Source organism: Oxyura jamaicensis, chromosome 2, assembly GCF_011077185.1.
Source record: "Oxyura jamaicensis isolate SHBP4307 breed ruddy duck chromosome 2, BPBGC_Ojam_1.0, whole genome shotgun sequence".
NCBI classification, from domain to species: domain Eukaryota; kingdom Metazoa; phylum Chordata; class Aves; order Anseriformes; family Anatidae; genus Oxyura; species Oxyura jamaicensis.
Window position 1 is genome coordinate 111,364,292 of NC_048894.1, and position 16,953 is coordinate 111,381,244.

The 16,953-nt window shown below is 43.7% G+C and overlaps 1 protein-coding gene across 1 annotated transcript in view; it reads left to right on the forward strand.

The window, feature by feature from the left end:
* Positions 1 to 10,891, forward strand: part of TAF4B (TATA-box binding protein associated factor 4b) — a gene marked incomplete at its 5' end in the record, with an annotated part of 70,868 nt that extends 59,977 nt beyond the window's left edge. The window contains one exon of the mRNA XM_035317212.1: positions 8,971 to 10,891. Within this exon, the coding sequence (XP_035173103.1) occupies positions 8,971 to 9,138 (168 nt within the window). The remainder of the gene's footprint in view (positions 1 to 8,970) is intronic.
* Between the last annotated feature and the right edge of the window lie 6,062 nt (positions 10,892 to 16,953).

Here is a 16,953-nt window from a genome sequence, read left to right on the forward strand (position 1 = left end):
GTCCCAATATATCTGAACAAGATTTATAAAAGGCTTAAGACTTCTCCTGTAGGATAAAAAATGGTTTAGACAAACACTATATTTCAAGAAGCAGAACATTTGTAATAGGTTCATGATAACATGGCAAAACATTCTGAGCAGTAAACAACATTCCATTCTTCAGAGATGAAAGGAGGTCTTTGAAACTGAAAGCAAGTACAATATGGCCTTAGGCTGATACACATTTGGGCATCTTTAAAATCATCTTTTTGGGCAACCTGTCTGAGAATAATTTAAACAGGCAGGATGTACTTTCTCATTTCAAATTGCAAATACAGACAGCTTTACTCACAAGTAATTTTAAATGTCAAAACTTCCTGACTGTGCAACGTCAAAGAGTAAATCTGTGCATAATACTCCTGTGACCATTTTTTAAAGCCTAATATCTTGGCAGGCAGGTGTGATGGAAGGAATTACTCCTGAATATGAAGGATCCTTTGATAGTATTGAATGAAATCACTAATGTTAACTGTCTTAGTTGTTTTTTTAATCTAAGACTTCTTCAGCTTGCCTTAGCTAATGTTCTTTGTACAGTGTTTGTGTCTCTTAAGCCTGTGTTAGAGCAAAGTTGTGTTCAGCTTTTTATCATTGCCTACTGTAATAATTAAAGGAAAGGAATTGTTTCAAGCTATTATTGATGTAAACTGGAAGCTGTAAGGTATTTGAGTAGACAGGGAAGAAATAATCAGTCACACTCTGTACTGAAAAAGTGAAATGCTGAAAGCAATTGTATTACATGTATGCTTTTGTCCAGTACCAAAAAGTAATGGGTACTGGAAGAGTGCAGCTCAACAGACTGGGTCAGAATGGATCTGATACCTTCTCTTGCAGTAACAGTAAGTGTGAAGGGTGGAAAAATAGCGTTTTGTTAGCGTACTCTTTTCTTTCTCCACAAACGATTGTCTATTTGGAATGGTTCTCCCCACCTTGGGTATCTGCTCCCTCCATACTCAACCACTTGGGTTTGCACCTCTGCTGGAAAGTCTTCTACCTGAGATATTTGAATATTCAATTCCTACACAGTCACCCCACTTTCTTCTCTTAAATTATGGTTTCTTTACTTAGTCTCTTAAGAAGACCTAGCTTAAGAAGTTAAAGCTTATTTTAATCAGGCAACTAAAATGTGGCATAGCAGAAACGTGTGCTTTACAACTCAAACCCTGCCTACCAGCTGCCACATCGTTTTGTAGAGTGGCAGATGACAAATGAAGAAAGATGTTCCTGACCAGAGGACTTTGTCAACTATTTTGGACCTAAAAACATTATAAAAAGGGTAAAATGTGTCCTGCCATTGTTACTGCCCATGTATTGCTACGCTTGAAACAGCAGTAGAGGCAAATCCATGCCGATCATGGAATGGAAAAAACAAGGCTTGCTCTAAGCCTAGAAAGCAAGCAAGCAAGCAAACAACTAGTATAATGGGAATGCCCATGCCTTTCTTATTTGAAACACTAGTTGGGGTAGTTTTGCATGTTATCTTTATTTTGCCTGTTGGCTTTATTGCAACTTAACATTTGAATGGCATTGTTCAGAAAGAATAATTTCAGAAAACCCTGGTAAGAAAATCCATCTGTTGTGAAAATGTGCTAATTGGCACTACTTGTATTGCAGAGGTGGTAATATCTTCATCTCTCTCATTCTGGTCCCTCTGGACACTCTTGGATACAAATGACTCAGAGTCTTTTAGATTTGATTCATTTGTGTTTTTGGGTTTGTGTATCTGTTACCCGCCTCGTTATCTCCCCCATTTTGGGTGCATGTGGGGAATACTAATGAATGAAAGGGTGGGAAGACTTCAGACATAACTCATCTTGAAGATGAGGGAGAATACTTCTCGTAAAAACAATCAGAAAAAGTAAATTTGAAGCCACAGATTTGTTTTTCTGATTGTGTTCTGTTTCATCATTCTTTATTGGTTGGTACAATGCCCCATAACGCTTCCAATGTTGAGAAATATTTGAGGATTATTTTTGATTTAAGTTTCTCTGCTTTTCTGATGACAAAGCCATTTTCAGAATGTCTTTGTGTAGTTCTCACTACAACTGGAGTCTTAGAAGTTTGAAAACCCATGCAAATGATTTACAGCTTTTTTTTTTCTGTGAAGAAACAGGCTGCAGTTCTGAATATAAACTTTGTTTTTCAACTGAAGGTATTCTGCTTCCCATCTTGTCATCCTTCTTGAACAGAGAGAAGTGTTCTTGTGTTATCACTCGGTAGGGACAAACAAGGTCTACCAACATTTTCAAAAGTTAGGAGACTGTTACTCTTGTGGTCAGCACCTGAAGGCTGTGGTTGGACCAGTCTTCCTTGTGATATGGGAAAACTTACTTGGATGCCTGCGTGTCAGTCTGACTTTTTGGGGCACTGCTTTTTCGCATGTTTCCTTGCTCAACGATAGCACACTAAACAATTGGAGGTGATGAAGTCTATCATACCCCAGAATGCCCTTGATGTTGTATCCTTCACTTACCTTCTCCCAGGTTGCTCATGTTGTCAGACTCATAGGTAAATCTTCTGTTTCTTCTTACTTTTCCTTTGCCATTGGATCATGCAAAGTTTTCTTCTTCCAGATACTGTGCGTGGCTGTTCATTCTGCAGCCCGGACTAGCTACTCTCTCCATAAGCGTAGGTCTTGCCATAACGTAGGCTGTCATGAGTATAATTTTACAAATAACCTCTTAGCCTTTCCCTGGGGAGTCCCAGAGGTCTCTCTGGGGTAAACGTGGATGTGCCGAGTTGCGCTGTGGAAGGGATGGGAAGCCACCTCTTTCTGAGCATTCATATCCTGGTCAACAAGCATGAAATAAGGTGATGCTTGCAGGGTGATGCACATCTTCCAATACAGCAGTCTCCAAATAAGTTTGTGTTTTCCTTATGGAAAGTTTGACGAGAAGAAATGGGAGAAATATCTTGTCTTCTATGCTGGTCATCGCTCTACTTTTAATATCCACTGTGTGTAGAGAAAGCAAGCTGGTCACCTTCTCTTTTAGAGCTAGCTCTGTGCCATGTCTGATGGTTGTTAGTAGAAATTCGATTTAGCCTGCTTGTTTTACAGATCAGGATGCCAGTACGCATGTGGATCAAACGCATCCTGTATATGGTGCGGGTTTAAGCTTTTGGAAATGATCTTAAGGCTGACCCAGGAAGAAACAAGCCATCGAGCAACAAGTCCTTTTTTGTAAAATGAAAGAAAACCCTGCGTCTTACAAATGATTGGGGAAGAGAGGCATTTTGTTCTCCCACTGTGTGACAATCAAATCACATGTTTTTTTTTTCTGGTGTTCGGGGGAGGGATGTGTGGTAGTCAAGGGGAAGGACATACGTCCTTTGGTGACTTTTGGAAATGGTAGCTTTAGAAGTTACTGCCACCCTTCTGACCATAAGCTTCCGTAATGAGGATACATTAGCATAATTCATCTACTTCACTATTAGTGTAAAGGAAGTGACTCAGAATGAATTAATTCAACTTAAACTTGGCTCTGCAGTGGATGAGGATGGTTTTGCTGCCCTGTGTGTATCCATGGGGTACAGAGAAGCTTCTAACTGGTGCTTGGCATTGGCACATGATAGTCTGCTAAGGTATTTTCTAAAAAGCTACAGAAAATGAATTTAAAATCAAACACTTTAAATTGGGTCCAGACGACTTAAATGTAAGTAGGTCTTCAGAGCCAGGCTACAAAATCTGTTTCTACATTTGAGGTATTTTCTTTTCTATCTCTGTCGTGTGTCTGCCTTTCGGTCTGCCTTCCTCTCACTGCTATCCCCTCCCCTAGTTCATTTTGATACTTCAGTCTAAGGTGATAGAGGAGAGTTTTCTATTTTGTCTTTAGCATGTGCATAATGTACACAGACTCTTGATTTCACTTCCTAGTTCTTATTCAAGCTGTTGGACAACCAAAGAGTCTACAAAGGTAGTCGTACCTTTGGGGAAGAGGGGAGCTAAAAGCATACTCTAATTATAAAATACAGCTTCAGCATCTTACTCACGTGCTGCAGGACCTAAGCGCACACACCCCTGTCAGCTGGAGAGTTTCATTTTCAGCTCTGAATTTCCTGGCTGCTGTCAGTCTAGGCCATACACTTGATGTGAATTCTTTCCCCTCTTAAATAGGCGAAAATATTCTCGACTGCCATTCATAAGCTTCAGAAGTACAGTTCATCGGCCCGTGTCGTGCTTTCTCTGTGCTAGATATGAACTTAATTCTTCTTATGTGTGAAAGATATCTGCAATTTAAATGACTAATTGTGTTGTAGCTTTAGGCTGAACATATTGGTAACGCACAAACGGTGATGACATGTGAAGGGTCAAGAGATTTATAATTTAGTTGACAATACGTTGCTTAAAATGATGTGGCGAAGAGCCAGAAAATTTCAGCTTAATAATTGTCTATTAACTAACATGACATATTTGTATAGTAGTCATTACCTCCAGGTACAGATTAAGCATCCGATGTAGCCATACGCGGTGACGTGCGTGCATGAATCTTGGGCAGAACAGTGAATAAACTGATGTTGCACTCGCAGTAATTTGTTTCAATATGTAAAGCGTGCTGTTGCCTACATTGGAAAGGACGTGCAGGAATGCTGCACTGAAATCTGGGGAAAAACGTGCAGTCGAATGGCATTCGCTGCTGTATGGATCTGACAGCTTAGGGAGGCTTCTCTGTAGACTACAGATAACATCATAAATATACATGTTTGTTTTCAGCTGCGTGAGAAGCAGCCTGGAAATAGTGATCTAAGCCTTTTTGACATCAGCTTGATCTATCCTAATGGCCTGTAAGAGTTTAAAAAATGCAACTTTTTTTTTTTTTAATCGTGTTTTTATAAACACTGATTAATGCAGTATTTTAGTATCATGGATGTGGGAGTATTTCTGGATGTGGGAGTATTTCTCGTAGACTGAGGCTTGGTAGAATAGGCAGCATCAGTGCACTGGCTTGTCACTAAATCATTAACTTCTTTCACTTTGTTTTCTCTGGCCTCAGTTACGCACTTATTTGTACAAACAAAATGTCCCCAAGCCTGACAGGGTTTCTTTCTTCTTCCTTGTTGCTGGGTGAGACCCAGGAGAGTATTTGAGCACTTCACAATGTGTTGATGGCTTTTTACCTTTCTTCCCCTTCTGTGAGACAGGAAGGAGCTCTGTGTCTTAGAGCTGGGAGACTGATGTACGGGATACACCAGACAGCACACCCCTCAGTGTGACCACAGGTGACAGAGCTGGGGATTGAACCTGAGTTTGAGTAGCTGCGCTGGCTGTTTGCACCACCTTCCAACAACGTATCTACTGCAAACAGCTGCAACTTCTCAGCATTCTGGAACGTCATTGAAAATGGTCTCCTGACTGTTTCCTTCTTCTGGTGGTGTTTTTATAATGCGTGGCAGAGCTGCAGCGACAGTTTGCTCTCATGGGATCTTAGCTTAGAGACTTAAAAGTATTTATGCCTCACCAGAAATTAAAATGAGAGCTCTTGACTTCACTTCTAACATCTGCCTGAAGTTTGCTTCCTTAAAGTGCCCCTCTCTAATTCTGCTGTAAGAGTCTGAAATTCTGCATGCAATTTGTGTGAAGCCACGAAACTTGAGAAGGAAACGTGTGCTCTGACAGGAACGGGTCACTGAGCCTGGGCAGGTGGGTGGGAAGGCAGGTTTCTACTGACCTCTGTGAGCACTGTTCCTAGTCCTATCTAATAGCTCCGAGCAACTTTGATATTCCTGCCAGTACTTAAGATGCAGGCTTCTGGATCGTGTGCTCCAAACACCTTGGAGACGAGGAATTAAGGCTGTGATGGTAGCTCAGGTAGAAGAAGACTCTTGTCCTACAAGTCTTGCTACCTTCCGTGATAGCCGTGGCTTTGTATCAAGTTCACTCTTGCCTTTCCGGAGAGGTTCAGTATTTAATTCTTCATCCAGCCACTGGAGAGAGCTCTAAAGATCTTAAAGACGTGTTTTGGGAGCAACCTCCTGACACTGGCCGCAGAAAAGGCGTGGGACTGCTGCAGGAGTTCCGTGGTGTTTTCTGTTGCCAAAATTGGTGAGAGTAACTCATCTTTGTTAGGAATACACAAAAGGCTGTGAGCATCATGAAAGCGTATTGCTCTGACAAAGCTGCTGATCTGACTGGACTCTGAGGATAAGCAAAACACAGGACTGCAGCTGTTTCTTTCTGGAGCAGTTTGCTGCCCCACTGGAGGGAATCTAATAGAGGTATCTGGGAACAGGGCATGGGCTGGTGTTCTAGCACAGGTACTAAGGTCTGAAAAGCAGCACAGGGCAGCTTCCATGCAAGAAGGAGTACATGAAATGCAAAGGAGAGGACTGCTGATGCTCCAGGTAAGTCCTCTCTTTTAAGGACTGATAACACCCCAGCAGCTGACCTGCTGCCCAGCCAGAACTTGCTGAAGAGGAGGCTTCTGAGCATGCAGCAGCAGAGGACCCTCCTCTGAAGCATCCTTTGAGTCAGCTGAAGAGCTCAGAGCTGGACGCTTCTTGAAGTCCTGACACTGAAGCATGTGTGATGGTTCATTTTGGTGTGCAGATGGCACCATAACTTCAAATGTCTTTACCTTTGGTTCCTTAAATGTTTTATTACGAACAGGCAGTATATCACCCTCTGCCATTTGTTCAGTGTTCAGAACAACACCGTGAAAGACCAGTACTTCGATGCAGCTGTGGAGGCAGCAAGTTAGTGCTCATCCCTGTATAAACTGTGTTCAGAGACATGTGCAGGAGGCTTTGTGCAGCCTATCACGAAGTGTTGGGTGAATTTCCTGACCAGACAAAGCCCATTTGCAGTCCAAGTCTGGGCTGGAATTCGCTATGCTGTCAGGCTTCTTTGATTTTTAAACCATCCTGCACTTTGAGAGAAGGGCCTTTTCTTTCAGCTTGGATGTGGTGGCCATTGCTTTAGGTGTGCTCAGTAAGTAGTTGAACAGCCCCTGAAATTCTGTACTGGGCTCTGATAAGCCCGTTTGCTGTATGAAATATAAAAATATGAGCTGCATCTCGGCAAACAGAGGTCCAACATAAGCTTTGGCCTTGGAAGTGATTTTACAGCATAACGTGGCTCTGTGTCTCTGCCCTGGCACGATGGGTAAGAATTTAAGAATAAATAAAACTGTAAAGGTCTCAAACATGGGTGGCTGGGAGCTTCTGCTCTGCCGTAACATTTTGCAGCTCTGATAGCTTCCCGGGCAGGCTCGGGGATTTGTGATGTCTGCCTCCTTTTTGTAAGGGCGGTAAGTGGATCGAGGTGGCTTTGTTTTGCATCTTTTTAAAGGTAAGACTTCTAGTCTAATGACTATTTAGAGAGAAAATACTTTTCACCTCCATAAAGTTCTTTGAATTATAAAGGACATTGCTGTTGGGTTACTGAAAACCCTTGGGGTTTGTTTCATTTATAACATTGCCTCAGGCCTTCTGCTGCATCCTGTTGGATTGACCTCCTTTTCAACCCGTGCTGGCAGCTGCATTGCAGAGCTATCTTTTCCCTGGATCCTCCGGGGCTGTCATATGACAAACTTGAACTGTGACCCTTTTGTGTCTTACCAGGACAGCAGTGCCCTCTCTGTGCTGCGTGGCCAGCAGTCTTCCCCACACGCGCATTTGTTCCAAGCCATTTAACAAACTGAAAGCCTCAAATGATGGCATTTCATAGTGTTTAATAGTATCGACTGTAAAGCAAATGAAATGGTGCTGAATACCCTGCATGCTGCTAGTAAGAAATACAGCTTCCATTTCTGCAATATGCCCTGGGTTTTCCGTGGTTAGTGTGTGCTCTCTGGTAAATCTTTATTTTTTAAATAAATTTCAGTGCTTCCCCTAACAACAGTAGCATTCAGTGCTATAGATAGACCACCACTGGTATTTGTTTTTAATATATATTTTTTGTAACCAGATTTCTCTAAGCAAAGTGGGCAAAGTCATTTTGCTGAAGTCTTGCAGAGAGTGTTAGGGTAAGAATTGATATAGTTAACACAGCATCCGAGCAGCACCATCTCCAAGTGGTGTTGATGCTGGCAGGCATCGCCTTGCTGAAGTTACAGAGACTGAGCACTTGTATTTGTACAAATTGCATTCATTACCAAGAACCCTCCAGTAGTGATAAGAGACTGGCTGCGTAGCACAGATTGGCTCCAAGATAAGTAGCCAGTCTATTGTGCAGCTCATGGTAATCTTCCTCGTCCCCACCCCTAATAATAAATCTTGGGGCATTTTGGAATGCATGGGGGTTGCTCATTCCAATAGCCTGAATGTATAGCTACTAAACATCATCTCCACACCGATTGTGCTTTCATAACCAAGTGAGGCAGCTGACTGAGATGGAGAGGCTTGGACCCAGCACTCTGAACACACGGACCTGTTGACTGTGTGCAGTTGTTGCTTTCCTAAAGGACATTTCACAGTTGATGGCTGGGATAAGAGTTTCTCCTGGCCATATTTTAAGGCTAGTGCCTGTTCTCAGCAACAGTTTTCCTCAAGAAGAGGTGCAAACATCTGGAGCCTGGGTGCTTGCAACTGGGACCAAGAGCCTTGCACAGCCTGGGGCTCTGCGCAGGCGCTGCGGTGGTACGGCATTCACAGTGAGCTTGTCCTTTCTCAGTGCAGGTGTTCGTGGTATGGCTTCGGTGAAAGAGCAGCTATTTATCTTACAATAGTATAGTTCAAAAAAAAAAAAAAAGCAAAGGATTTTTTTTTAATAAGTCATTTCATTGCTTTGACTAAAGTAAACCATTAACTGGCAGGTATTTGCTTTGTCTTTTGAAGTATCTAATGTACAAGGACATCTGGATGGCTGGTTTCTGACATGCAAAGCTGAACATCAGCAGGTTACTTTTATGCAAGTAGGCAGTACAACCCAACCAGTTTGATTTAAAAACTTGTATTGACATGAATCTTTTTCTCTCTTCCCTCCTTTTCCACTTTTAGGGTTTGAATGGCAATGGAATTGCTCCTGGATCGTCAAATTTTAGCCTTACAAAACAGCTGCTTCGTCCAAGAATAACCCGTGTCTGTCTCAGGGACTTGATATTCTGCATGGAACAAGAGAGGGAGATGAAGCATTCTCTAACCTTGTACCGTGCTCTTCTGAAGTGATTTGAATTTTACATTTCAACTTGCTGTCTACTGCCAAAGAAAACACTGAAGCATTGTTGCACTGTCCTGAAATTCCAATTTCTGGAAAATGATCCGTTGTAAGGATAACTCTTGTTTACAGATAAACATTTTTATTAAATACCTAACTTAGCACCTGTAGGGTTTTTAATAATACTTGGTTTAAACCAGTCTGTAAACCAGTGAAAACACTGAGCTGCACACACAAGCACCTGACTACCTGCTTGCATTTAACCGTCTCGCAGGCTCCGAGGGCTTGGTATGTGTACCTCGTTTATGTATGTCACTTGCTTCAGTATTCCAGAGTCTGCAACATCTGTTCTGTCTGTAGTGCCTTCTTCTAATCCAACCTTACCTAGGGAAACAAGTAACACTTTAAAGGCACTGCATAGCATGACAACTGTATTTATTCGTGAACCAGCAGTCAGTCAACATGCTAATGTATTGCCTGTCTGACTCAGCATCTCCGCCAGTTTTCTGGGTTTAGAATTACTACTGAATGCTACTTTGTGGAGAGCAGAGGAGCAAGCAAAAGACACTTTCTCTTCCCTACATCACCTCAACTGCCCTCCCCTTTTCGCTGACAAAGTGACTGAGGAAAGGTGAACAAATTGGTCGTTCTCGTGGTTAAAGTACATCAAATGGTGTAGGCAGGGCACACTTGGATGTTTGGGAAAATGTGCAGTTACTAAACTTGAACACAGGGAGTGAAAGAGCCTAAAAAGGAAGAGAAAACATTAAACTGATCTCTTACGTTTTTCGTTATGTAGATATCAAAAAATAGCAATGAACTTAAGTATAGATTTAGAAAGAAATGAACCAAAACAACCTGTGCTGACTCCAAAAAAAAAAAAAAAAAGTGAAAACTTGAGATCTTGAGATATAGTAAATATTCTGAAACTTCATAGCTGGAGAGTCTTGAGGAGAACAGTAATATTTAGAAAGCACAGGATTCACTGCTTTATTAAGAATATTGCTTTAGTTGTCATCTTAATGTTTATAATACCTTAATGTGGTATAACAGGGAAACTTTTCAAGTAGAAAGTAGTTAGTTCAGCCAGTTGCCTGGTTTTTGTTCAATGAGGAGGAGGACTCCAGCTTATTAAGACTGCTAGAATAGATTCAAAAATCTGCTGGTAAAGACTGTCTTGTGGTAGAAGGGAAAGCCTCCTGGTCACCCTTCTCCCCAGCCTCCAAATATTTTGCCTCCCATGGCACAGTGCTGCATAGCATGGCTGTTTCCCAGGAGCAGTGGGAAAGGCACTGACTGTATTGAATGGCTTCCTGCTAAAACCCTTTTGTTTTTCTTTCAAGGAACAAGCTTCCTATGGTTATTTGGCATGCAACTTTAAAACTTTAAAGTGATAGATAACTCAGACGCCCTCTACCATCAGAACCACTGCAGATAGTTACCAAATTCAGTAAGTTTTGAGTCAGTTACGTTTTTTGTGTTGAAACAGTAGTGAATAATAAATCTAGCAAATAAATGCTGTAAATTATTTATATATGTATATATGGCATATATATATATATAAAAGAAAAGCAGTACTTTGACTAAGCTATAGTTTGCAAGATATTGATAGCATCAGGCAAAATTGTTTTGTATAATTAAATGCTTAGCTTTACTTTTTATGTAAAGTGCAGCATTTTCCATTTTTGTGTACTGTATCTTATTGATCAGATGTTTAAAATTATTTTAAATACTGCATTAAAGCAATTATTTTATTAAAAATAAGCAATAGTTACCTTTGTCTGTTTCCTAGCATGAGATACTCGGCGTCAGAAGCTGTCATCGCTGTGACTAATGGCGTGGTTCGCAGAGCAAGCCCCAGCTATCTGCCCATCACAGTGATTGGCACGGTTGCCCAACTCGAAGTGTTAATGATAAACATCTGTCTTCCAAGGTTTTTAGCAGAACTAGGTGACAGAGAAAAGAATTGCTCGAAGGTGGGGGGCGGAGAGGGGGACAGGGAGTAAAAGCCACCCCTCATTTGTCTGATTTCCCCCAGTCAGTCAGTACAGAGGCTGTTTTTTTCACAGCTGAGCAGAGGTAAACACTTTGCACGTGTCTGGGGAAGCAGAAACACAGGAAGCTTCTCAGACCTCAACAATGTGCAGTGGAAGCACTGTCCTAAATTGTTCTTGAAGCAACTCGCAGGTAATTAACCGCCGGTTGGAAAACAAAGATGAGCATCTGCATATGGGCCTGCCTCTTCTTTAAACCAACGAGACTGAAAATGAGAGATATCAGAGAAAATAATTGATTAATAGATACATGTAATAAAGTATGACAGGTAATTCAACTGTTTTTAGGGCTTGCTTGCCTGCAGTGCAGGTCACATGTTTTCATTACTGCTGTCACAGCAAGTTTGCTCTGTTTGGTAGTTCCTTTCTCCCTTCCCACCTCCAAAGAAACCTCAAAACTTCAGGCTGTGAGGAAGAGCAGGCATTTTCAAAAAGCTTTTCAGACGGTCTTTAGGCCTAATTTCAGACAGGAGCAGACAAAGCCTTTTGCAGGTTCAAAATTGTCTCCTTCCCAAGCATTCAGCCTGTGCTTTATTCAAGTTCAGCTTTGCATCTGAGAAGAACCAAGCGTCTTCCCAAGTGGCACTTAGGAGACACTTGAGCTTTGGCCAGCCACACCAGGAGCGAAAGGAGGAGTGACCATGCTTTTATGGGTTTGTCCCCCCTCTTTTCACAAATACTACAAAGCTCTGTCAAGCCTTGCCATCGTGCTCCCATGCTTCTTACTTGTTGGGAAGCTTGTGTTCAAGCTCCAGCACTTAGCAGCAGAGCCATCTATGCCACGGATGCTGCAAGGGGTCTAAAGCGTCCTGCAGGCAGTTCTTGCTGTCCAGATGGTCTGTTAGTCTAGTGCCCATTTCTGATGCACCGAGCTGTCCAGAGAAATATCTGTGGCATTCAAGTATTTTGCCTTCAGAGAAAACAGCATGTCTGGTGGTGTGTAGGGGAAAGATGTTGTTGCTGGCTCTTGACTGATACCGTTTTAGCAACACAGCATTGTGCTGGATTTCATGTGTTACATGGGAACAAAAGGGACCTTGCAGTTTCTCCTCCTGCTGTTGCTTTTCCCCTTTATTGCCATTTTTTGAGTCTGAATGCTGAATCCACTTGCCGGCCCTTTGCACTGTCTTTGACTCCAGCTCTTCCCGCCCCCCTGGGAAGGACTAGCTGAAGTACACGAACACACCCTGCAGCCTTGTTCTAGGTTTAATGAGGAAGGTAGCGGGGGCCCGTGAGACTCGGCTAGATGATTCCTCAAAGCCATGGCACTCTCTTGGACACTTTGACACGAGTAGCTTAAGGCTACTGTTTGCATCAAGTTGTTCTAGGCCTGCTCTCTTGTAGGCACCTGCGCCCTGCCATGTGAGTGCACTTTGCTTGGGAAAAAACGCTGCCAGCTCTTCTCCAGGTCCGTCTGTTTGCTGTGTTCTTTGCTTTCCTCTTCATTTGTGATCGCCGGGATTAAGAAGGAAAGACAAAAGCAAACGAGGCTGTCCTAAAGGGGCAGGCAGCCCAAGCGATTGGACTCGCTCTCGGCAACTTTCCAAAGGAGGGCTGCTGGGTTTCTGAGGCCAAGTGCTGCACGCGCTCGATCTCTGCACGTACCACACGTGATGTCTACACGTCTTCTGAGGCTGCTACCCACAGACCTGTGGCTGGAGCCTGCAGCTCTGGAGCCAAATGAAGTCTGAAGTGTAGGCTTTACTCTGGTGGGCACAAAATTTTCGTGTAAAGGCGGAAGAACGTATCGCACCTGGGCTCTCCGTTTTGCCACTTGTGGCACCGGGCTTATTGCCGTAGGTCAGTGGTGTGTCCCACCTACACCTGGTAGGAAGGCAGCCAGTCTGCAAGTCACAATGCCTGTGTTTCACTTGGTGCAAGCCTTTCGCAAGCTGGGCAAGTGTCCCATTGGTTCTTATTTGAAGGTTTAAGCAAGAAACCCAGACGTTTCCTTCCAAGATACAGCAGTCGTTGTTCCTACTGCCTTTTCTCTTCTACTGTAGGCAGGAGCTGATCACTCCTTGTGTGCTATCTTACAGCTATTCTAGCATGTTAGCTACTAACTTTGCCACCCTGTCCCTTCTCAAGATGCTCTGCTTCCCAGCTCACCAGTTGCTCCCAGGAAACCTGCTTTTGAAAGGGTTTTTGCAGGGAAGAAGGAAGGAAAAAGCTGATTTCTGTTCTGGACTTTAAAGTCGATGGCTATTCTGAAGTGAAAGGAGGTGGTGGTGCAGATTAGCTCACATCAGCCCCAAGTCTACTCCCTTCTTTGCAGTGAGCTCATCCATAGAATCATAGGATGGTTTGGGTTGGAAAGGACCTTGAAGATCAATTATTTCCAACCCCCTGCCATGGGCTGAGACACCTCCCACTAGATCAGGTTGGCCAATGCCCCGTCCAGCCTGGCCTGGAACACCTCCAGGGATGGGGCATCCACAGCTTCTCTGGGCAGCCTGTGCCAGGGCCTCACCAACCTCTGAGTGAAGAATTTCCTCCTAATGTCTAAGCTAAACCTACCCTCTTTCAGTTTAAAACTATTATCCCTTATCCTATGCCCTTGTAAAAAGTCCCTCCCCAGCTTTCCCATAGGTCCCCTTTAAGTACAGGAGAGCTGCCATAAGGTCTCCCTGGAGCCTTCTTTTCATTCTTGTGTGTTTCATGGTGCCCAAGACTTCCACCATTAGTCCCTGCATTAGTCAAGGGTTTTCTACAGGCCCTCACAGCAGTAGGTCCTTGTCCCCTTTCAAAAGCTGTTTTTCCCCGGCAGGTATCTTTCTTCAGAGCCACCTAAAGTTCATGCCTATGAACCCACCAGAGCTGCTCATCCGTTCTCTTCCCAGCACCATGGGGGTGTTCTCAGGGGGTAGTGCCAATGCTAAAAAGTCACCCTTGTCTCAACATCTTGGCGTGGGCGCTCCCGCTCTGCAGGCTTTCCTTTGAAGAATTGCGGTTATCGGTAAACAATTCTCTCTATCAGGTCACAGAGAATAGTATTTGAAAATTTATCTGGAATTAAAAATTATCTGACAGATCTTCTGTATCTGCTTTTGAGAGCTAATTCATAATTATGTGTAGTTCCCCAAGCTCATTGAAATACTTGCACTTACACTTTGAAGTGTTCAGCGTGACCGGGTTTATTATTTACAGTTATTTGAAGGTGTTTCTTATTTGTGTCCTTAGAAGCTGGAATTATTTTTTTCAAGTAATTATGTGCAAATATGCATGTATTGTGTGTACAAGGATGGGTAAGTATCTTTTTAAAAGAAATACCCTACTTCTTGTAGGGAGGGAGTCACAGCAGCTACCAGGTACAAAGCTCCAGCAGCAAGGAGCAGGAGAGGAAGGAGATGAATTCTGGAAGAGGTTGCAAGAGGTAATAATAAAAAATCCTCTGATGCCTTGGTGCAGAATTGGGCAGAGAATAAAGGCTCCGTTGAAGAGCTGATCAGCTGGAGTCCTCGAGGAGGAAGATAGGAAAAGAAGGATGACATAAAAAGGGCCTTTCTAGAAGAAAAAGGCTGCATCAAAGTAGGTGGGTATGTATGCAGGCTGTGTATTTAGTGAAGCAAACTTATTGCATAATTACTACTTGGGAAGAAATCCTTAAATTGTTACTTCCTGTCCAATGCGGCTTTCACTCTTAACTTGGTGTTTCTTAAAAATTGGCGAAATCCTGTGTAATCCTCTTATTGCTGCTGTTAGGAGCAGCAAGAAAGACGATCACCAGCTTCAGCCTGGTGCTGCGCTCCAGCTGCACAGCTGGAACAGTGCCAGATGTGGGGAATGTGCGCTCTTCCCGGGACACAGTGGCCTGACGGATGCTGAAAGAGAGGCTGGAACTTGCAGAAGGTGGGTAGATACAACACGATCTATTCCATGTCTTGAAGGCGAAGCAGTTTTCCTCTACCGACGTGAAAAGAAAACACGGACGAAGGCTTACAGCCCATGTAAGCATCTGCCCTAAGCATGGAGCTGACACAGTAATCAGGGCTGTGCTGCCTCTTGTCAGGGCTGGGGCTGTAATTGTCTGCACTCTGCCTTTCACCAGCCGGTTCATTATCCCTTTGCAACACGGCTGGAAGGTGGTGCAAACTCAGTTGGGCCTCATCTCACAGAGCTCTCAGAGTCTTTGCTTCTCATCTGAAAGTTTTAGCCGCCTTTATTACAGAGGAAAAAATTTGAAAGTGACCCAAACTTCAGGCACAGAGGGCAAATATTAAAAGCGTGGTGGTTTTTGCCTTTGAAATTCCTTGCTTCTTAGAGACTGCTGGTGAGTGATGCCCTGGAGCTGGGGAGGATGGCTCCAGAAAGAGATCCCCTTGAGTGTTTAATCAGCCCTTCACAGTAGTCTGCTGTGGATGCTGAAACAGAAATCAGTGTTTCTAGTTTTTTTTCCCATGCTGTAAAGAAGAACCTGTGGGAAGGTTCTGACTGTGTCCTTACACACAACCAGGATATCCAGTAATTAGTGAGATACCTCCAGGGCAAGCTCAAATTTTGCAACACTTCCCAAGGCAGGGAGAATGCCCAGGGCTAGGGCAGTCTTGGGAAGAGAGTGAGTCAAGAAGCTGCTTTTTTTTTTTTTTTTTTTTTTTTTTTTTTTTTTTTTTTTTTTTTTTATGCCTCTATAGTCTTGATCAAGTCAAAACTTAAGAAAAGCTTGCAGGGATCCAACTCTTCCAGACCTCGCTACACCTGGGTGAGGCTTCTTCACCTCCTGGGGTAGATGACTGCCTTTGGGGGCTTTTTCTCTGTAACAGACTGAAGTTTTGGGAATTAAAATTTGAGTTTCTGATGACAGTCCAGCATAGCACAGCTGGCCTGGATCCATGGGACTACCCTGCCCCTCAGCTCCTGGATGTGGAGGAGGTTTCCTGGATGAGCCAGGTTCCCTTGTGGGCATTAAGCAACCTGTAAGGGGCTTGAGCTCTGGGGGATTTGGAGATGTGGCACAAATACTCCGTGGCCCTTTGAGCTAAGAGCCCTAGATATGGCTGACTGAGGTTGGGATGTAGTGACCTGAATGATGCTCACATGGCCATGCAGTTACTGGAACCCTCGTCTTGCACAGCTTTACAGGCACTTCTTGCACTTCTGCTCTTCCCAAAACCTTGTCTTCCCCTCCAACCTCCACAGCTGCTCTGGTTCTCCTCCCCATCCCTGAAATTGTTTCCCTTGGATGATGACCATCCTATCCCAGCTTTAGGCTCAGCACTTGCGTTTCCTTCCACAGGACGACATCTGCACAAACAGCTCTTCAGCTGCCACTTGCCTGGGTTGCAGGACCACAGATCTCTATGGCAGACCTGTTGTCCTCTGTGCAGACAGAAACGGTGAGCTCTTGGATACCCTCCACCTGTGTTGAAATGGTAACTCAGATTCAACAGAGCTAAACCAGGGTTCAGTTACTTCCTCTTCCCATTATCTGTGTTAATTATTAGGCAGTGTAGCTCCGGTCACACTTTCCCTCTCGAGAGCTTACAAATCTGGGATGTGACATCTGGAGGGCCTTGAGGCTGCAATGTTCTGCACCATCACCTCGGTGCCCCCCACCCTCCAGCCCTCCCGAGGTGTCAGGGACACGGACTCCCTCTTCCCCCAAGGAGGGCAACGCGGGTGGAGCAGTTTTCCTTTCTTAAACCCCTCCATGGATCAAAAGCAAGAAGGAGGAGGAAGGCTGTCTCACGCAGCTGTAGCTATTCTAAGCTGTCGAGCTGTTTTCTCTCGGATGTCTCCTTCAAGTTGTGCTTTGCTGTACTGCCAACAAAAACT